Raw genomic sequence first — 18237 nt, 5'->3', positions numbered from 1 at the left:
CAGATTAAATGTCAGATTTTCCATAAGAGCTAATACCTAGCTGCCCACAGCGTTCTGAATAATGCAAAGCCATTATTCATCACTATGATAAAATCCCCTCCTCCATTGCTTTTCCCAGCAAGTGTCATTATTGAGTGAGTGTGTCTATAGTGATGTGTCAGTGTTACTCATAGCAGATGCTTCAGTCCTCATGGGTGAATGCACACGTGAGCATATCTTTGCACACATTGTATAAACACCAGCGAGAGAACAAATGCCACCAGCCTCTGTTTCACAAACGAATCATTTCTCGGAGCGGTGGCGCAATATTGAGGTTGCTCTGGGACGTTGTAGGAAGCTGAGTATTTGTGCAAATGCAGAGCCAGTCGCAGAGAGACTTTAAATCAACACAACAGTTCTGTGTTGGTGCGTTGGGTGCATTCAACTTACTTAATGGGGAGTGGGAAAGAAATAAGAGATGAAATAATGAAAAAAGTCAGCAGTGTTTTCCTCGCTTCCCTTCACATGCAGGCATAATGACATAGCAAGGTCTTGAATACAGCATTGCCTCTATTTATATCTGTTGGCTGCCGCTGAACCACCATGCTGTCAGGCAGCAGCGGGATGGCAAAGAAATCTAGCTTCAGCAACATGGTTTCTGGTGAACTTAGTTCTGCTTTTAGTCACAGTAAATACAGAGCTTAGCATATCCAGTTATATACAGGGATTTTTTACACGTTATGATATATATATATATATATATAGTAAGGGGTTCCTGGACAGACTTCATAGAGAAATGCTTTTATTAATGCTTTGCTTTTGAGGGGAGTTATTTTTGTAACCTATATGTATTGCTTGGAAACTGAACCCATTTCCCTGGGGTTGCAAGTACCACATTCTGCTGCTTCAGCAACAGGAACTGATGCTTTATACTCATGCTAGACAACATTATTAAGATTAAATGTCTGTCTCTGGTGTAAGACATGTTTCCAGGTCAGATTTGTTCAGACAGATTGGTGGTTCTCAACTGGTAAGTTGTGACCCAAAAATGGGCTTTTCGGTGGACAGGTAAAATTTAAGTAATTGAAAAAATGCTTTGGTCACATAGGAAAACTAAGTCTAAATAAATAAGGGTTCACTTGCAATATGAATAAACATCCAAAATGAAACTGATAAAGTAATGCATCAGTTGGTCCCCATATCATAATTGTCTCTGTCTCCTCTCCACCAATCAGCTGGTGTGTGGTGTGCGGTCTGGCGCAATATGGCTGCCATCGCGTCATCCAGGTGGATGGTGCACACTGGAGGTGGATGAGATTTCCCCCAATGTCTACGCTTTTTTTACACTTTTTTGCAAAGTGTAAAGTGTCCAGAAAATTGCTATATAAATGTAAGGAAATATTATTATTATTATTATTATTATTATTATTGTTCTGAGGCAAAATTAGTGCTAGACACTATTATACAAATGAGATATAATTTTTTTTGTTAAAACTAATATAGATAAATGGATGCAAATTCTCCATTTAATCAAAAGAAAGTATTTTATTATTGGACTATTTTTTATGAAAATAGAACATGATGTTAAAAAATAAAAATTTTTTATGATAAAATATAAAAAAATGCATAAATATTCATTAAAAATGTTACGTTTTTCATACTTTTTTGCAGGGAATATTTAGAAATAATTCAATCCAAATCAATTCATGTTTATTAGCTTAAGTTCTAGTAAATTGGAACTGTGTCAGTCCAGTTTTCAGAGTTAAAGTTCAGTTTAGCTCAGTTCAGTGTGGTTTAATTTTCACTGCTGAAAGTCCAAACACTGAAGAGCAAATCCATCGATGCGCACCATAGAAGTCCCAAACCAAGCAAGCCAGTGACAAAACATAATATAGAAAAATCATGTCAACATAATATTGTAAATAAATGAATAAAATCATGTTACTTGTAAAACTGTCATGATCCTGTTCTGTTTTGGTTTAACTTAATGTACCTTTATTGGTTTTGTTTGACCCAGTTTCCTAATTCATGATCCTATAGCAACCTATTGTGTCCACCTGTTCCTCACTGATACATCCTTTTAGTTCGGTGTTCTGTCGATTTGTCCTACCATGTCAGATTGTCCCACCTCCCATTCAAAAAGTAGGTAGCACATTTTGATGACGTAATATGCTACCCATCAGATTTATTCCATGTCTTGTTAATTCTTATTTAGATTTATATGGTTAGTATTCTGGTCAATCGGTGCTTTTGAAAACATTATTGGTTTGGTTTAGGGAAGGAGGAGGGTGGGTCAGTCGATCGGTCAGTCAGTCAGTTGACAGTCAGTCGACAGTGGCCTCTGGTGGATTTACACGAGAACAGCAGGCACGAATGGTACTCGCGAGACAAATTTGAGAAAAAAGCCTGCTCAGCGGCATCTGGTGGATTTGTGAAAACAAAAACGGCAAAAAACATAGCTCCTGAAACGTATTTGGCGATCTCCAGAAATGTATGTAAGGGTACATTTTCAGAATGAGCCTGGTTTGCATTCTTGACATCTATGTTTAGTTGCCTGAAATCTCCTGTGCACCTGCTAACCAGACATCACAAAAATGCTATTTTATTTTTATGGTTACCCTCAGATTGCTTTCTAGGAGGATTTTCTGTCTCCCTGTGTCTGTGTGGGTGTGTGCGTTTGTGTGTGTATGTCCCCTCACCCCTCTGCTCAATTCATAGTCTATACCATTGAAAAAACACTGATCACAGCCTGGGACAACATTCCTAGTTGTCTCCCCGAACAACGGCCCCCTGCACGGTCAAATCACATTTCCAGAAACATTAAAGCAAAAAATGTTAACAAAAAAAGTCACACTTTAGTAACAATTTAGTTAAAGTACCCATTCTCAATATCAGCTAGTGGTGTATTCGGATATTAAGGATACTATTAAGAAATTGGCTATTTATTGCTACTTATAAAGTACACATTTTGCCAGATTTTATTCTACATCCCAAATTCTAACCAATATCTAAACCTAACTATTTCCTTAATAATTATGAAACCATAATAACAATTAATAAGTAGCAAAATCTGAGTTTATTTTAAAGTTATACTCATAGTTAATTGTTTGATAATAGTGACAATTGTATTTTAAAATAAAGTGCGACCATAAAGTCTTCAAAAATCATTTTAAAGGGTCATTTATTTCCAGGAATTTAATGGATACCATGTTTTTTATTACTTCTTAAACACCTTTATTTCCCACTGACCAAACATTAAGAGTTTTAAAAGAATATAAATCATTTCGAGTGGAACTCTCTACCACATCTCCAGTCAGTTTGCATTGAGCTCACTTGTATTGATGAGTTCAGCTGTTGTGGAGTAATGTGATGGACAAGAACCCACTCGAGCCCCCAAGGGCCCCATTTCTTCCAGCTGATCACAGAGGAATGCACATCAGAGAGGTCTGGCCCAACTGAATGCAATGTCCAATACTGATCAAGACCTGTTTTAATAGCAGTTACTGAAAAAAGAATTCGATCCTCCTGACACTTTTTCTTCTCATCATCATTGCTGGAGTGAGTCAGCGGGGTTTACCTGAAGCGTCAGTTTTTATCTGTTTTACTTTCTTTTTATTGCAGTTTTCAATTGATATATTCTTGTAAATAGTGTGTATGTTTTGCACTCTGGTAAAGGGCTGTACAGTACAGTTTCAGCACTGATATAATAGTCAGGTAGGGATGCTCCAATCAGGATTTTTGCAGCCGATACCGAGTACGGATTCCTTGTCATGGTGATCGGGTGATACAGAGTACCGATTCTGATGCTTCAAGCTTCATAAGGCATTAAGCAGATTTTCCTTCTAAGGATGATACTTAAGTGGAGAGAATTAATTAAAAATGCTGCATATAATCCCTTAAACATGTTTCATATCTATTTACAGGGGAGACGCCATGGTTAGAAGCAGCTTTACAGAAAATAAGAGATAACACAGATTAAAAAATGCTAAGAAAAATTTGTAACAATGCGGTTTGGAAACATTGCAAATGATGGAAGAAGAATTTAACATGTCTCAATGAAGAAAAAGTTTAGAGTGCATATGTGATGCATAAGAAGTTAAAATGCACACCTACAGTATAAATCCATTACTTTACTCAAAGGAAAAAGACCTATAAACTACTGTTCATTGCAATAAGTCAATTACATGAATTTATATTATTAACTATTCATGTTAAAAAATTGCATTTTTTAGTTTTTTTATTTATTTATCTAATATTTTCAGGTGGTTCATTCTGCTGTGGCGACCACTGATGAATAAAGGCACTAAGCTGAAGGAATATGAATGAATGAATAATATTTTCAGCCTGGTTTTACTGAACTTGCAATATTGTCAAAAACACAGAACTTTCAGTTGTTATATGTAAAAAGGCGTAAATACATGCAAGACCATTCATATATTTAGCTAATCTCCAACTAACACAAACACTTGAGATTGGTACATGGGATTGGCCAGATCAGCAAATACCGATTGAGTCATTAAATGTGATTATCAGCCGATACTGATCTCTGGCAGATCGATCAGAGCATCCCTATTGTCAGAAGTATTTTTTGCAAAGTTTATTAAGACCTAGTGTTATTAGGACCTAGTGTTATTAAAGCATGTTTAAAGAACAAGAAATTCACTATTATGTATATTTTTAAACAATAATTTACTGTATTTATGTATACGATGAAGACTATAGTCGGGATGGGGAATATCTAGGGCCAGACGGAATCTGTGGACATTTTTTGCTATTTCTGTGCAGAATTTTATTACAAAATCTGCGGATTTATGCGGAATGATTTTGGGAGTATCATAACTAAAAACTTAATATGAATTTAAAAAAATGATATGTTTTTAATTTTATTTAATGTTTACAATGCAAATCTAATTAGATCCATTTATTTGGCAAACAAAGCAAGTCTCTCATATAATATACCTACTAAAAGACAGAAAATATGACTTTACAAAGTGAATTAAAAATAAAACATATGAACATTTGAGTCAATAATATTACTGAAATTTAACAACTGAATAAATATAAATTTACACACATTTACACAAGTAAATAAATACTCAATGATAAAATATGCAGATTTTTGTGCGTTCAGATTTCGTGTGGACCTAGCGATATCGTTTGATATAAAAATTGGCATTGAAATAATGGTAAAATCTATAATTGTTCTGTGCAACGAGTTGTTTTAGTAGTGCGTGTACGAAGCCTGTTTACAAAACAAACAACAACCAAAAACTCACAGCAACTTCAAAAATGGTCCAATAGGTACATAGACCAAAAAATCCCCAAAGAGCCTATTTATGCACCAATGGAGTGTTTAAAATAACTCATTTTTGTGACCAGACATGGTTTAATATAACAGAATGAAGAAAAAATCATGCTATTTAACTGCTTCAGTGTGTTTAAAGGTCCCATGAAATCTAAAACAATGACAAAATTTGCGTTTAGAAGAAATAATACTGATATAAATATGTGAATCTTGTAGGTTGTCACTTCCACCTAAATGGATCAATGGTTTTATTCATGTCAACCCATACTACAGTTTCTCATTAAATCATATCCAATCAAATGCTCTCTAGTATCTGACATGCCCCGCCCCCTTTAAGGCACTTGTCTCTTGCTTTTCAACGAAACGCTACTGGCAGTTTTTTTAAAGAGGGGAGGAGTTACACTATGCCCCACCCACTCTCCGTGTTTTGGTTGAGATTACGCCAAACAGCAAATAAAAATGCACATTTCAAAGCACTTCAGGGAACCTTTAAATTTGATTTACCAAAGTCACACTAGTGCCAATTTCATAATTGCAAAAATGTCAAATATAACAGGCCCATAGCCAGGTTTAAGGGTTCTTATTTCTAAAAAAGTGGACTTTTTTTGCAATTATTTGCCTCATTTTCTATTTAATTATGAGATTTAAATGCTGCGTTTTAGTAACATTTTACGCATTATTTTTACCTGGATTAGCTTGTTGGATGGTCATCATATTGTACCAAAAACTTTCCCAAAGATTTAGAATAAAGAAATGTGAATAAATACTTATTTTTAATATACACATTTATTACATCATATATCATTAGAAAAAAAAGCTAATTGTTAAAATTTTAAATTAAAAACTGTAGCCTATTGTCATTTATTAGGCAAATAACAAACTGGCCAGCATATTCAACTTTCCTGTCAGAATTTGGAAAAATTAAAGCTTCATGATTTGTCTAGCACTCTTGTAAAAGAGTACATTTGATTAAAAATTCATGGATAACAACAATAGCCAAATTAGTATGCAAATGAATTTTAATACGGCCCACTTTTGGTGCTTTACAACTTTTTATCTGTCATTTTTTGTTTCAAGAATAAGGTCCAAGATTTAGAATAAAAGGTACCTGTAAAATGTTTCTCTATTTAAAAACAATACAGTCGTGAAATATGACTTCTGAGAACTTCCTGACCCTCAAGCTATATCAAAGTCTCTTTAAGGCTTGTCATTTCACTCTGTGGCCATCTTTGAGACGCCTCTCAGGCAGTATGCTCGGGCATTCTGTCTGAATGCAGAAACATCAAATTTTTAAAACTTTCAGCCAAGTTTACGATTACATTATATATTTGGAATCACCAATAAAATTAAACAACAACTGTCTCATAAGTTTCGTGTCTAAACGTCTAAATCAAAGAAAATCAGCATATGTTCAGGTTGCACAAGCTAATGCGCATACGCACTCGATAGGAATGAAATCAGGACATCAACCTCATTTATGGCCATTCTACACATTATCATCCTCTGGATAATGATAGTCTGATCGCACTGCTCTTCTGAAGAAATTCACAGCTTGGTCTTGATGGCTTCACTTACATCCGATTGTATGTTTTCGTGTACAGCTGGATGTTGGACTCGTGAAAAATAATAATGTTTGCATTGAACAAAACTGATTAACTGATGAAGTCACGCTGATGTGACGGTCAACAGAGAATTCTATGTGGTCTTAAAGCCTTTTTCAATGGGTTATTTTCACAATTTAGGATGGTGTAGCAGTCAAAATAGGACAAATGAGCTCATGTATGGGACAAATTCTGGACCTTTGTCATTGAAGGGAGGGTCCTTCGAACCACTCGAACCCTCCCTGGCTACGGGCCTGTAAAATAAAATGAGTAATTTTTGTTCTTTAGTAAGCCACCTCTTATCTTTTTGATTAGTCGGTTGAGCATTTTAATTCACAGAAATGCTACAGAGTATGTTGTATGTGTCACGGATTGGTCAGGCTCTCACGATCCCCACTCACGAAGATCACCATCACCTGACTTCTAATGAGCACACAGCTGCATCACATTCACGAGCACCAGATAAAAGCACAGCACTCCAGTCGCTCATTGTCCGGGCTCGTCTCGACGAAAGCGGACAACTGAGCGACCACTCAGCGTAGTCATCCTCAGCTAAACAAACGATTTACTTACCTGTTCTCTTTGTATTCCTCCCTAGTCTTCCTGGTCCTCCCGTATCGTCCTGTCTTCCAGTCCTTCCAAGTCTGTGTCATCCTCTGTCAGCTGTATCTAGTGTGTGCTGTCCATCCTCGTGTATTCCTGTTACCCAGCCACGGAGGAGAAGACCCCAACATCATTCCTGATCCTCCTGGCTATCCTTCATGTGCTCCTTGTTGTCATTCAATAAACACCCTAACGTTTCCTTACCTCTGTCTCCTGTCCGCTTCATAACAGAAGCCCGGACCAATAACGACGACAACATGAGCACCCCCGATCACTTTCAAGAGCTGGTGGACCAGTTGAAGCGGATTCTACAGCCACCAGCTCCACTTTCCAACGCACCACCAGCACCGAGCACTTCCGCCTCCACAGTTTCTTCTTCGGCCCTTCCTTCCAGTCCCATGGCCCGACCAGCGCCCTACTCAGGCGGAGCGGGGGAGTGCAATGGTTTTCTGTTACAATGTTCCCTCATATTCGAAATGCAACCTTCTCTATATCCCACAGATAAGTCAAAGATCGCCTACATCGTATCTCTACTCTCTGGACCTGCACTTAAATGGGCTGAGACGATCTGGAACCAAGCCGGGCCGGTCATGAATTCCATCACTACCTTCACGGAGTATTTCAAAGAGGTGTTTGGACGTTCTGATGGGGAAGTAGCCGCTGGAGAGCAGCTGTATCATCTAAAGCAAGGTACTCTATCTACACAGGAATATGCTCTCCGGTTTCGCACTCTAGCAGCTGCAAGTGGATGGAATGAGAGATCGTTGTTGACCACGTACCGGCTCGGCTTGGAACCCACTCTCCGAATCCAACTGGCCACATTAGATGATACAATGGGTCTGGAGAGATTCATCCAACATTCTCTCCGATGTTCCGATCGTCTTCGTTCCTATCAACAGGACACCATCACCCCCTCGTCTGCACTCCTCCAATCGCCTGAGTCAACAGCCTCTCCAGAACCAGAACCCATGATAATAGAGTCTGGAAGACTGACATCAGCGGAACGACAGAGGAGGCTGACCCGGGGTCTGTGTCTATACTGCGGTGTCAGTGGACACACCCGTATGGAGTGTCCCCTTCGTCCCATTCGGACTTCAGTGAGTGTATTCAGTACGAATATTGAACAATGTAAACCACTTACTACCACCGTACAAATAACTACTGCCTCTATTTCTCTCCTTGTCACAGCCCTCATCGACTCCGGGTCAGCAGGGAACTTCATCTCCCAATCCCTCTGTCGTCAACTCCACCTCCGTACTGAGGCGTCCTCGCATATATACCAGATACAACCGATAACCCAGTGCACTCGATCTTCGACCCGTATCCATCGACAATGCGAAGACATCCTTCTTCAAGTGGGGGTGTTACATCAAGAGAGGATTCAATTTCTGGTTCTGGAGGGTGCAAATATGGACATCATTCTAGGGCGCCCGTGGCTGGTGAAGCACGATCCCATCATCTCTTGGGGCACAGGAGAGATAAAGAAATGGGGATCTGGATGTACACCTGCCTGTTTTCCAAATCTCCCTCTTCAAGGTCGGAACCCCATTTCTTTGTTTGCAACATCGGTCGAGAGCCCTCCTGAGAAGCAGTCTATCCACATTCCTAAGGAGTACAGCTCCTTTCATGATGTCTTCTGCCCCAAGAGAGCTTCCCAGCTACCGCCGCATCGGCCATGGGACTGCGCGATCGACCTAGTTCCAGATGCCCAGTTGCCAAGAGGTAGGATCTACCCGCTCTCGCTTCCAGAGAATCAGGCAATGGAAGATTACATAAGGGAGGCTCTGAGTCAGGGGTACATACGTCACTCAAAATCACCAGCCGCCTCAAGCTTCTTCTTTGTGGCCAAGAAGGACGGAGGGCTGCGTCCATGCATCGACTACAGGGTCCTAAATAACGGTACAGTAAAATACCGATATCCCCTTCCTCTGGTACCAGCCGCTTTGGAACAGCTCCGAGAAGCTAAAGTCTTCACTAAATTGGACCTCCGCAGCGCGTATAATCTGATAAGAATACGTGAGGGGGACCAATGGAAGACAGCATTCGTGACCCCTACTGGCCACTATGAATATGAGGTCATGCCTTACGGTCTGGTCAACGCCCCCTCCGTATTCCAAAACTTCATTCATGAAGTCCTCCGGGAGTTTCTTCACCACTGTGTAATAGTGTACATAGATGACATCCTCATTTACTCCCGGAGTGAGGCCGAACATCGCCAACACGTTGCGGAGGTCCTACACACATTGAGAGAACATCACCTCTACCTCAAAGCGGAGAAATGCTCATTCCACCAGAAGTCGATTCATTTCCTGGGATACATCATTGACCAAACCGGTATACGTATGGATGGGAAGAAAATTGAGGCTGTTCTATCCTGGTCAGAACCCACTTCCATTAAGGAGCTCCAGAGGTTTCTTGGGTTTGCTAACTTTTATAGACGATTTATCAAGGACTACAGCAGGATTACATCACCTCTCACTAATCTCCTCAAGGGTAAACCCAAAGGACTGGAGTGGACCAAAGAAGCAGCCGCAGCCTTCCGCCTTCTTAAGAAGGAGTTCACAAGGGCCCCACTCCTGACTCATCCTGACCCAAATCTTCCTTTCGTGGTGGAAGTGGACGCATCCACCACCGGCGTCGGGGCAGTATTATCTCAACATCATGATACACCGCCCCGACTGCATCCCTGTGCCTATTTCTCTCGGAAGTTGAGCCCGGCGGAGCAGAATTACAGCATAGGAGACAGGGAGCTTCTAGCAATCAAGCTAGCCTTGGAGGAGTGGCGTCACTGGTTGGAGGGAGCCAAACATCCGTTCCAGGTGATCACAGATCACAAAAACCTCCAGTACATCAAAGAGGCCAAGAGACTATGTCCACGTCAAGCCAGATGGTCACTTTTCTTCTCACGTTTTGATTTCTCCATTTCCTATCGTCCAGGACCCAAGAATCTAAGAGCAGACGCTCTCTCTCGTTTACACGAGCATCACGATCATGAAGAACTCCCAACGAAGATTCTTCCCGAACACATCTCCATTTGTCCGATCACCTGGAACGCTCCTCCAGTCGTTGCCACTCCGGAAGCTCCTGCTCCGCCGGGATGCCCTCCTCATCGGCAGTTCATACCACCTGAACACCGGGTAGATCTGATCCACTCCTTACATACCTCGCTAGGCACTGGACATCCAGGGATCAACAATACTCTCTCGCTAGTATCCCAACGATTCTGGTGGCCAAACATGGCAAGGGATGTGAGGCAATATGTTCAGGGCTGTAAGGACTGTGCCCAATCCAAGAGCCCACGTCATCTACCCGCTGGAAAGCTCCATCCCTTGCCGATTCCGAACCGTCCCTGGTCACACCTAGGAGTGGACTTTATCACTGACCTCCCTTCGTCAGAAGGTAATACCTGTATTCTAGTCATAGTAGATAGATTCTCAAAGTTTGTCAAACTAATCCCTCTGAAAGGTCTTCCCACAGCCTTTGAAACTGCCGACAATATCTTTAATCAAGTCTTCAGGTCATTTGGTATTCCAGAAGATATTGTGTCGGACAGAGGTCCACAGTTCATCTCACGTCTATGGAAAGCCTTCTTCAAGCTCCTAGGTGTGGCCGTCAGCCTCTCTTCTGGATATCATCCCCAAACCAACGGGCAGACAGAGAGGAAGATTCAGGAGGTGGGACGGTTCCTGAGGACCTTCTGCAGTGGTCACCAGAACTCCTGGAGCCAGTATTTGGGCTGGGCAGAATATGCCCAAAATTCACTGCGGCAACCCTCCACCGGACTCACGCCATTCCAGTGCGTCCTGGGCTTCCAACCACCGCTCTTTCCCTGGGATGGCGAACCATCTGATGTCCCCGCAGTGGATCACTGGTTCCGGGAGAGCGAGAGAGTCTGGGACGAGGCTCATCAACATCTGCAGAGGGCAGTCCGTCGAAGCAAGGTAACCGCCGATAGGAGAAGGTCTGAAGAACCCAGATACACACCCGGACAAAAGGTGTGGCTATCCACCCGGGACATACGCATGCGACTGCCCTCTCGCAAGTTAAGTCCCCGATTTGTTGGTCCCTTCACCATCGTGGAACAGGTTAACCCCGTCACCTACAAACTACAATTACCCTCTCACTACCGTATTCACCCTACATTCCACGTATCACTCCTGAAACCCTATCACGATCCTGTTCTTCCCTCCACAGAGCCTGACCACGAAGAGGAACCCCCTCCTCCACTGCTCCTAGAAGAAGGAGCCGTCTACGCAGTGAAGGAGATCTTGCGTTCCCGACGTCGTGGTGGCCAGTTGGAGTACCTGGTGGACTGGGAAGGGTACGGCCCCGAAGAAAGGACATGGGTTCCCAGAGCTGATATTCTCGATCCTAGTCTCATGGTGGAGTTTCATGAGAGCCACCCTGAGTTCCCAGCGCCTAGAGGCAGAGGGAGACCACCACGGCGTCGGAGGTGTCGGCCCTCAGGAGCGGGCCCTGGGGAGGGGGGTACTGTCACGGATTGGTCAGGCTCTCACGATCCCCACTCACGAAGATCACCATCACCTGACTTCTAATGAGCACACAGCTGCATCACATTCACGAGCACCAGATAAAAGCACAGCACTCCAGTCGCTCATTGTCCGGGCTCGTCTCGACGAAAGCGGACAACTGAGCGACCACTCAGCGTAGTCATCCTCAGCTAAACAAACGATTTACTTACCTGTTCTCTTTGTATTCCTCCCTAGTCTTCCTGGTCCTCCCGTATCGTCCTGTCTTCCAGTCCTTCCAAGTCTGTGTCATCCTCTGTCAGCTGTATCTGGTGTGTGCTGTCCATCCTCGTGTATTCCTGTTACCCAGCCACGGAGGAGAAGACCCCAACATCATTCCTGATCCTCCTGGCTATCCTTCATGTGCTCCTTGTTGTCATTCAATAAACACCCTAACGTTTCCTTACCTCTGTCTCCTGTCCGCTTCATAACAGTATGCTGTGAACTTGTATAATTTTTTGGTCACATCCATCAAATAATTATTGCTTTTACATCACAGAATAAATTAAATATCTCAATATAAGTTTTTTTTTCAAGTATAACGTTGCCCAACTCTGGTTTAACGTAGTAGTATGTTGTCCTTTGGGTGATGAATTATACAACTCATACATTACGGAGTCTCTTACATGCTTCTGTTTTCGTCTTGACCTTATTTCTGTTTCCCTTTTTACCCTCCCAGCCCCCCGGCGAGATGTCTTCCTCGGACGAGGAGAGCCTGAGTGAACGTTCGTGTGTGAGCGAGCGTTCGTTCCGCAGCGAGAGATCTGGGGGCTCTCTGTCGCCCTGCGCCCACAGCACAGCCGGGCCCAAAGGGGACACTCTGCCATGGAACCTGTCCAAACACGAGAGGCGCAAACGCAAGAGTCAGGACTCAGTGCTGGACCCCGCAGAGAGGGCAGTCGTAAGAGTCGCAGGTAAGAGCGTGGGTTAAAAACAAAGTGCTTCAGTATTTAATCCTAATAATGGATGTTTTGATTCTGAGGTCTAGCTGAAGTTGATGTAATGTGCAGTAATGATCAGTGTTGGGGAAAGTTACTTTTTAAAGTAGTGGATTACAATATTGGGTTACTTCCAAAAAAAGGAACTAGTTGCGTTACTTAGTTACTCTTTATGGTAAGTAATGCGTTATGCTACTTTGTGTTACTTTTTTAGACCTGGCTGAGGCTTGATCTGTTTCAAGATTCTGTCTTCATCTTTTTTTTTTTTTAAATAAAGTAGCTCAGCAATTACCAATGCACCATAAAGCCTACACCTTCATTTACTTTAAAAGAAACACATCAAAAAATAATAATGGAAGATAATCTTATCTTCTGAGAACTTCCTGACCCTCGAGCTATGTGCCATATATACAGATTAATGACAGTTTAAAGCAGAGATGCCCAAAGGAAGGCCCTCGTCCAAAGTTGGCCCATGGTAACCTTTAATTTGGCCGGCCACCCCATCTGAGAAGAGATTTAGAATAAAGTTTGCGGCAAAGGCCTTCAACAGAGATCATCATTTCTAATTTAACACAACCTTTTGTTTGTTTGTTAAATTGTTGAGCAACAAAAAAAACAAAAAGAAATGAAATGTTTCAATTAAATATTTTGGATTAATCAGATTTTCTAAGACAAGATATCAACGAGCAAATTAAGGCAGAGGCATCGAATTTATCATATATTTAGCATTGAACACCATTGTGAATTAAATGTGTTTGTTTATGTTTTTATTGTAAGAAGTCCAGTATAAAATGTAAAATAACGTGTAATTGTTAATATGATTAAATATTTTTTTTATTTATTTTTCAATATTAATAAATTAAGAAATTCCCATGGCATCTTTAATGTAATAGTTTGACATATTTACCTTTGACCCACCTCCCTCAATCAAGTTTGTTTTTGGCCCTTCATAGGAAAAAGTTTGAGGACCCCTGGTTTAAAGCAATGTGCTTGCTACTTTTGTGCTTCTTGTTGTATTAGTGAAGTAAAAACAGTGTCCATTGAGACAATCCCCTTTTCCTTTTCTTTGATCCGTTCAGAATAATGAGAAAACATCCATCGCAGAAAGCCTCTGCCATCTTGGTTTCTGTCTGTTCCTGCATTCTCTCATTGAGTTCGGGATTCATCGTGACTACGTTCATTTTAATTTACTAACTATTTATTTTTTAAAAGCTAATTATTTTAACTAAAAACTAACTTGCATTACAATTTTTAAAAAGTAACTCAAATATTATTACTCAATTTTTAAAAGTAATGCGTTACTTTACTTGTTACTTAGAAAAGTAATATTATTACATAACTCGCTTTACTTGTAGCGCGTTACGCGAAACACCGGTAATGATGACATTGTAAAGTGAAGTTTATATTGTTTTGATATTTTTCATACACTACAAAAAGCCTTTTTTTTAAAGAATGTTGTGTAAAATACAGAAAATTCACATAGTGCAAAACAGTGTATGGACAAAAAAAAAAAGAAAGAAAAAAAACATTCTTCGATTTTTAAATGAATTTACACTGTAAAAATATCTGTTAATTAACAGTTTCCGTATTTTGTGATTCACAAGTGTTTTCCATTTATTTATGGTTGTGAATTGCATTATGGGACGTTGATCTCTGCTCTGTCGACTTCTGATGTTGAAAATTCAATTCTACAGTTTAATGAAGTGATTTTAATTGACATTTTTGTAGTTTGAAGTCATATAATGGATAGGAAATGATATATAGAGAAATAAAGCTGTAAAATAACAGGAAATACAGTCAGTTTATTACAAGGTTTCTGTACCGTAATATACAGCACCAACCTAGACAATATATCACTTTAAACTATTACAAATGTTAATAAAAGTCTCTTTTTCAAACTTTTAAGGTTAAAAGTTGTTGGCAGAATGATCCAAGTCCCATAATGCAATTTAAAAGCATAAATAAACAGGCAAAATAAATTAAAAACATGAATCACAAAATACAGAAAACTGCTGATTTAAGTATATTTTTACAGTGACATAAATAGGAATAAGACTGAGTGTGTATATAAATAATATAGAATCACACGGTGGCAGAATTCTTGTTTTCTGGTCTCATTCACATATTTGATTCATCCAGTATTTTCAATTAAGGACAGCAGAATTTGACAAACATCTACAGAAGTTCCCAGCATCTCAAGAAATTGCCATTAGTCGTTTTACATATCCTAGTGAAATATTGAATATATAGAGACTTCTTATTAAAAACTGAAGCACTGTGCTGGAAGTCATGTTTAAACTATAAATCTCCTTAGATTTGCTTGATATCTCGTCTAATTTTGTAGCAGCAGATCAGCCTTTTAAAACTGTTTATCGTTGTATTTAAAAACAAAAGATCAGCATCAATACACTGATGGGCAATTTGGCTATTTGTAATCATCAGGGTAAGTATACAAAGATTGGCCCTGACTTATAGAGAAAATGGTCCATTTTGTTGTGTCCTGACTCGTCACATGATTGGATACGAAGCAATCTGGCAACTGACTGAAGTAGGAAAGTTTTACACGTGGTGCTTTTCTGATACGCATTAGTGTTCAGCATTGACCCACACAGCTGCACGAGGATCAAGTTCTGTGAAATAAACTATGATTGAGCTGGACTGGGGGGAAAAAGGCCAAATGTTGAGAGCTAAACAGTTTGAGACTGTTTTTAGACACGCTGACTGACTGCTATGACTTTTCCTGCTGACTTCAATACTGCTTCAGAGTCTCTAACCAATGCTGAACTTAACAGTTGTTCAATAGAAAGAGATAACAGGCTAAAGGCTAAATATTCTTTATATTACAAATGGTGAGAAAACTCTAGTCACTGTTTAGTAGGTTCACGAAACGGATGTAAGGATATCCAAGGCACATCTGGAATGCTGTGCAGACTGTCACGCTACAGCCTCAACAGAGTTTTCTCTGCCAACCCTAACCTCACTTTTTTACGAGCATGTGTCGAGCTTGGGTCCCTCCAGATTCGCCTCTGTCAGACGTGATCTGTGTTTGTTCCATGAACATTAGGCTTTTTTTAAAGTCTGAGAAGCTTGTTTGTTGTTAGAGGGGAATGCTGGCTGGCTTAAATTGTCTGAGCATTAGGAATGCTTAAATGCAGAAATCAAAAACTTAAAATACATGAAATACATCATACAAGTGATATTCTGCTCAATTGTCTGTTACTTTGTCCAAAAAGACAGCTTTTGTGATGCCTACATCTTTGATATTTTTAAAAATTTTAATAATTTATTGAACAAAAGGACATTTCTATATTTTATTTTATTAATTACAGTTGAGTGTTTTCCCCCAAGTTTTGTTTAATGGAGAAAAGATTTTGTTTCAACACATTTGTAAACATAATAATAATAATAAAAAAAAGAATTTCTAATAACTGTTTTCTTTTATCTTTGCTATGATGACGGCACACAGTATTTGACTAGATATTTTTCAAGATTATTTTTCAGCTTAAAGTGACATTTAAAGGCTTAATTAGGTTAAGTAGGCAAGTTTGGTTTGATAGGCAAGTCACTATAACAATGGTTTGTTCAGAAGACAATCGAAAAAGAATTGCTTAAGGGGGCTAATAATTTTGAGCTTAATTGTTTTCAAAAAATTAAAATCTGCTTTTATTTTAGCTGAAATAAAACAAATAAGACTTTCTCCAGAAGAAAAAATATTATAGGAAATACTGTGAACAATTCCTCGCTCTGTTAAACATCATTTATGAAATATTAAAAAAAAAAAAAAAAAAAATCACAGGAAGGCTAATAATTTTGACCTTTATTTACCGAAAACCTTTTCTACTTACTTACTTATGCCCTCTACCCCTTCTGGGGTATGGGCCTCCAAAGGTCAATCTCCAGAGGTATCTGTCCTGGGCCATTCTTTCTACTTATCTCCAGGTGTAACCCATTCTCGGATGTCTGCCTCGAGGTGTTTTTGTAGCTTATTGCTTTAAATGCAAATGAGTTGGTTTTCCCTGCTCACCATTCCCATGTGCGTGTCTGCTTCTCATCATGCATTACGTCAGATAAACAGCAGTCAGTGATAGAGACAGACACAGATGAAGCTGAAATACAGCTCAATAGTCAAAAATACCAAGTAAGTTTTTTTCTTGTATTTGTGGTGGAGTTTATTCAAGCCGTTTACTGACACCATGCAGCTGTGGTGATTATATTGGTTAAGATTACATAGCGATTTTACTGTCTTTATTACAAACATGCTCTGTCTTAAAAACATTATAAACTTGTAAAAATCACAGAGAGTTGGAACAGATATTTTAATCCCAGTTTCTTTGTTAAAAATGTTATGAGGACATGTCTAAACATGTTATTATACAAACATGGCACCTGTCAATCAATTCGGTGGGCGGGCCAAACTGCACTCCTATGTTACATTGCGGTAGGCCTCAAAATCACTGGGATTTGGGTCCTATTTTAACGTCAGGAGATTAAAAAAAAGAGACTTTATTGTGTTTATATCACACCAATATGACTGTGGACACACTATACCTACGCACAGTTTGTCCAAACAGCTTACAAAAGATGATTTTCATCATAGGTGCCCTTTAAAAATGTAGTTTTTTTATATATGATACAAATGACAGACTTTTAATATACCTACATGTAGGATATAAGAGATCTTTTAAATCATTAAGGCATGGGAAAAGTAACTGTAAAGACAACTATACTTCTATTAACATTCACATAATAGCTTGCATGTCAGTTTTGCCATCTGGTACTTTAAATGATCAAGCTTTTTAAGTTTATCATATAAAGAGATTATGATTAATGTTTCATCAGCCAAAAGAAAAATCCATATTAAAGTGATTCATTATTAAACTATTATTTCAATGAAGGGTGGCATAATGGCTCAGTGGTTAGCATTGTCGCCTCACAGAAAGAAGGTCACCGGTTCAAATCCTGGCTGGGTCAGTTGGCGTTTCAGTATGGAGTTTGCATGTTCTCTCCGTGTTGGTGTGAGTTTCCTCCGGCTGCTCCGGTTTCCCCCACAGTCCAAAGACATGCGCTGTAGGTGAATTGAATAAACTAAATTGTCCGTAGTGTATGTGTGTGAATAAGAGTGTATGGGTGATTCATAGCATTGGGTTGCAGCTGAAAGGGCATTTGCTGTGTAAAACATATACTGGAATAGTTGGCGGTTCATTCCGCTGTGGCGACCCCTGATGAATAATGTATTCCAATGAAATCATTCCTCTGTGCCTTTAACAATATAGTTGTGTTGT

At 39.8% G+C, this 18237-nt stretch overlaps 2 protein-coding genes across 2 annotated transcripts in view; both read left to right on the top strand.

The window, feature by feature from the left end:
- The window catches only part of rnf19b (ring finger protein 19B), a 68792-nt gene extending 61126 nt beyond the window's left edge, over nucleotides 1-7666 (top strand). The window contains exon 10 of the mRNA XM_056479289.1: nucleotides 7484-7666. Within this exon, the coding sequence (XP_056335264.1) occupies nucleotides 7484-7628 (145 nt within the window). The 3' untranslated portion in view covers nucleotides 7629-7666. The remainder of the gene's footprint in view (nucleotides 1-7483) is intronic.
- Nucleotides 1-18237, top strand: part of macf1a (microtubule actin crosslinking factor 1a) — a 388147-nt gene that overhangs the window by 4035 nt on the left and 365875 nt on the right. Inside the window, 1 exon segment of the mRNA XM_056479293.1 lies at nucleotides 12697-12931. Coding sequence (XP_056335268.1) covers nucleotides 12709-12931 — 223 coding nt within the window. The 5' untranslated portion in view covers nucleotides 12697-12708.

Source organism: Danio aesculapii, chromosome 19 (assembly GCF_903798145.1).
Source record: "Danio aesculapii chromosome 19, fDanAes4.1, whole genome shotgun sequence".
NCBI lineage: Eukaryota > Metazoa > Chordata > Actinopteri > Cypriniformes > Danionidae > Danio > Danio aesculapii.
Note: the sequence above shows the minus strand (reverse complement) of the source record. Positions and strands in the feature narration are given on the sequence as shown.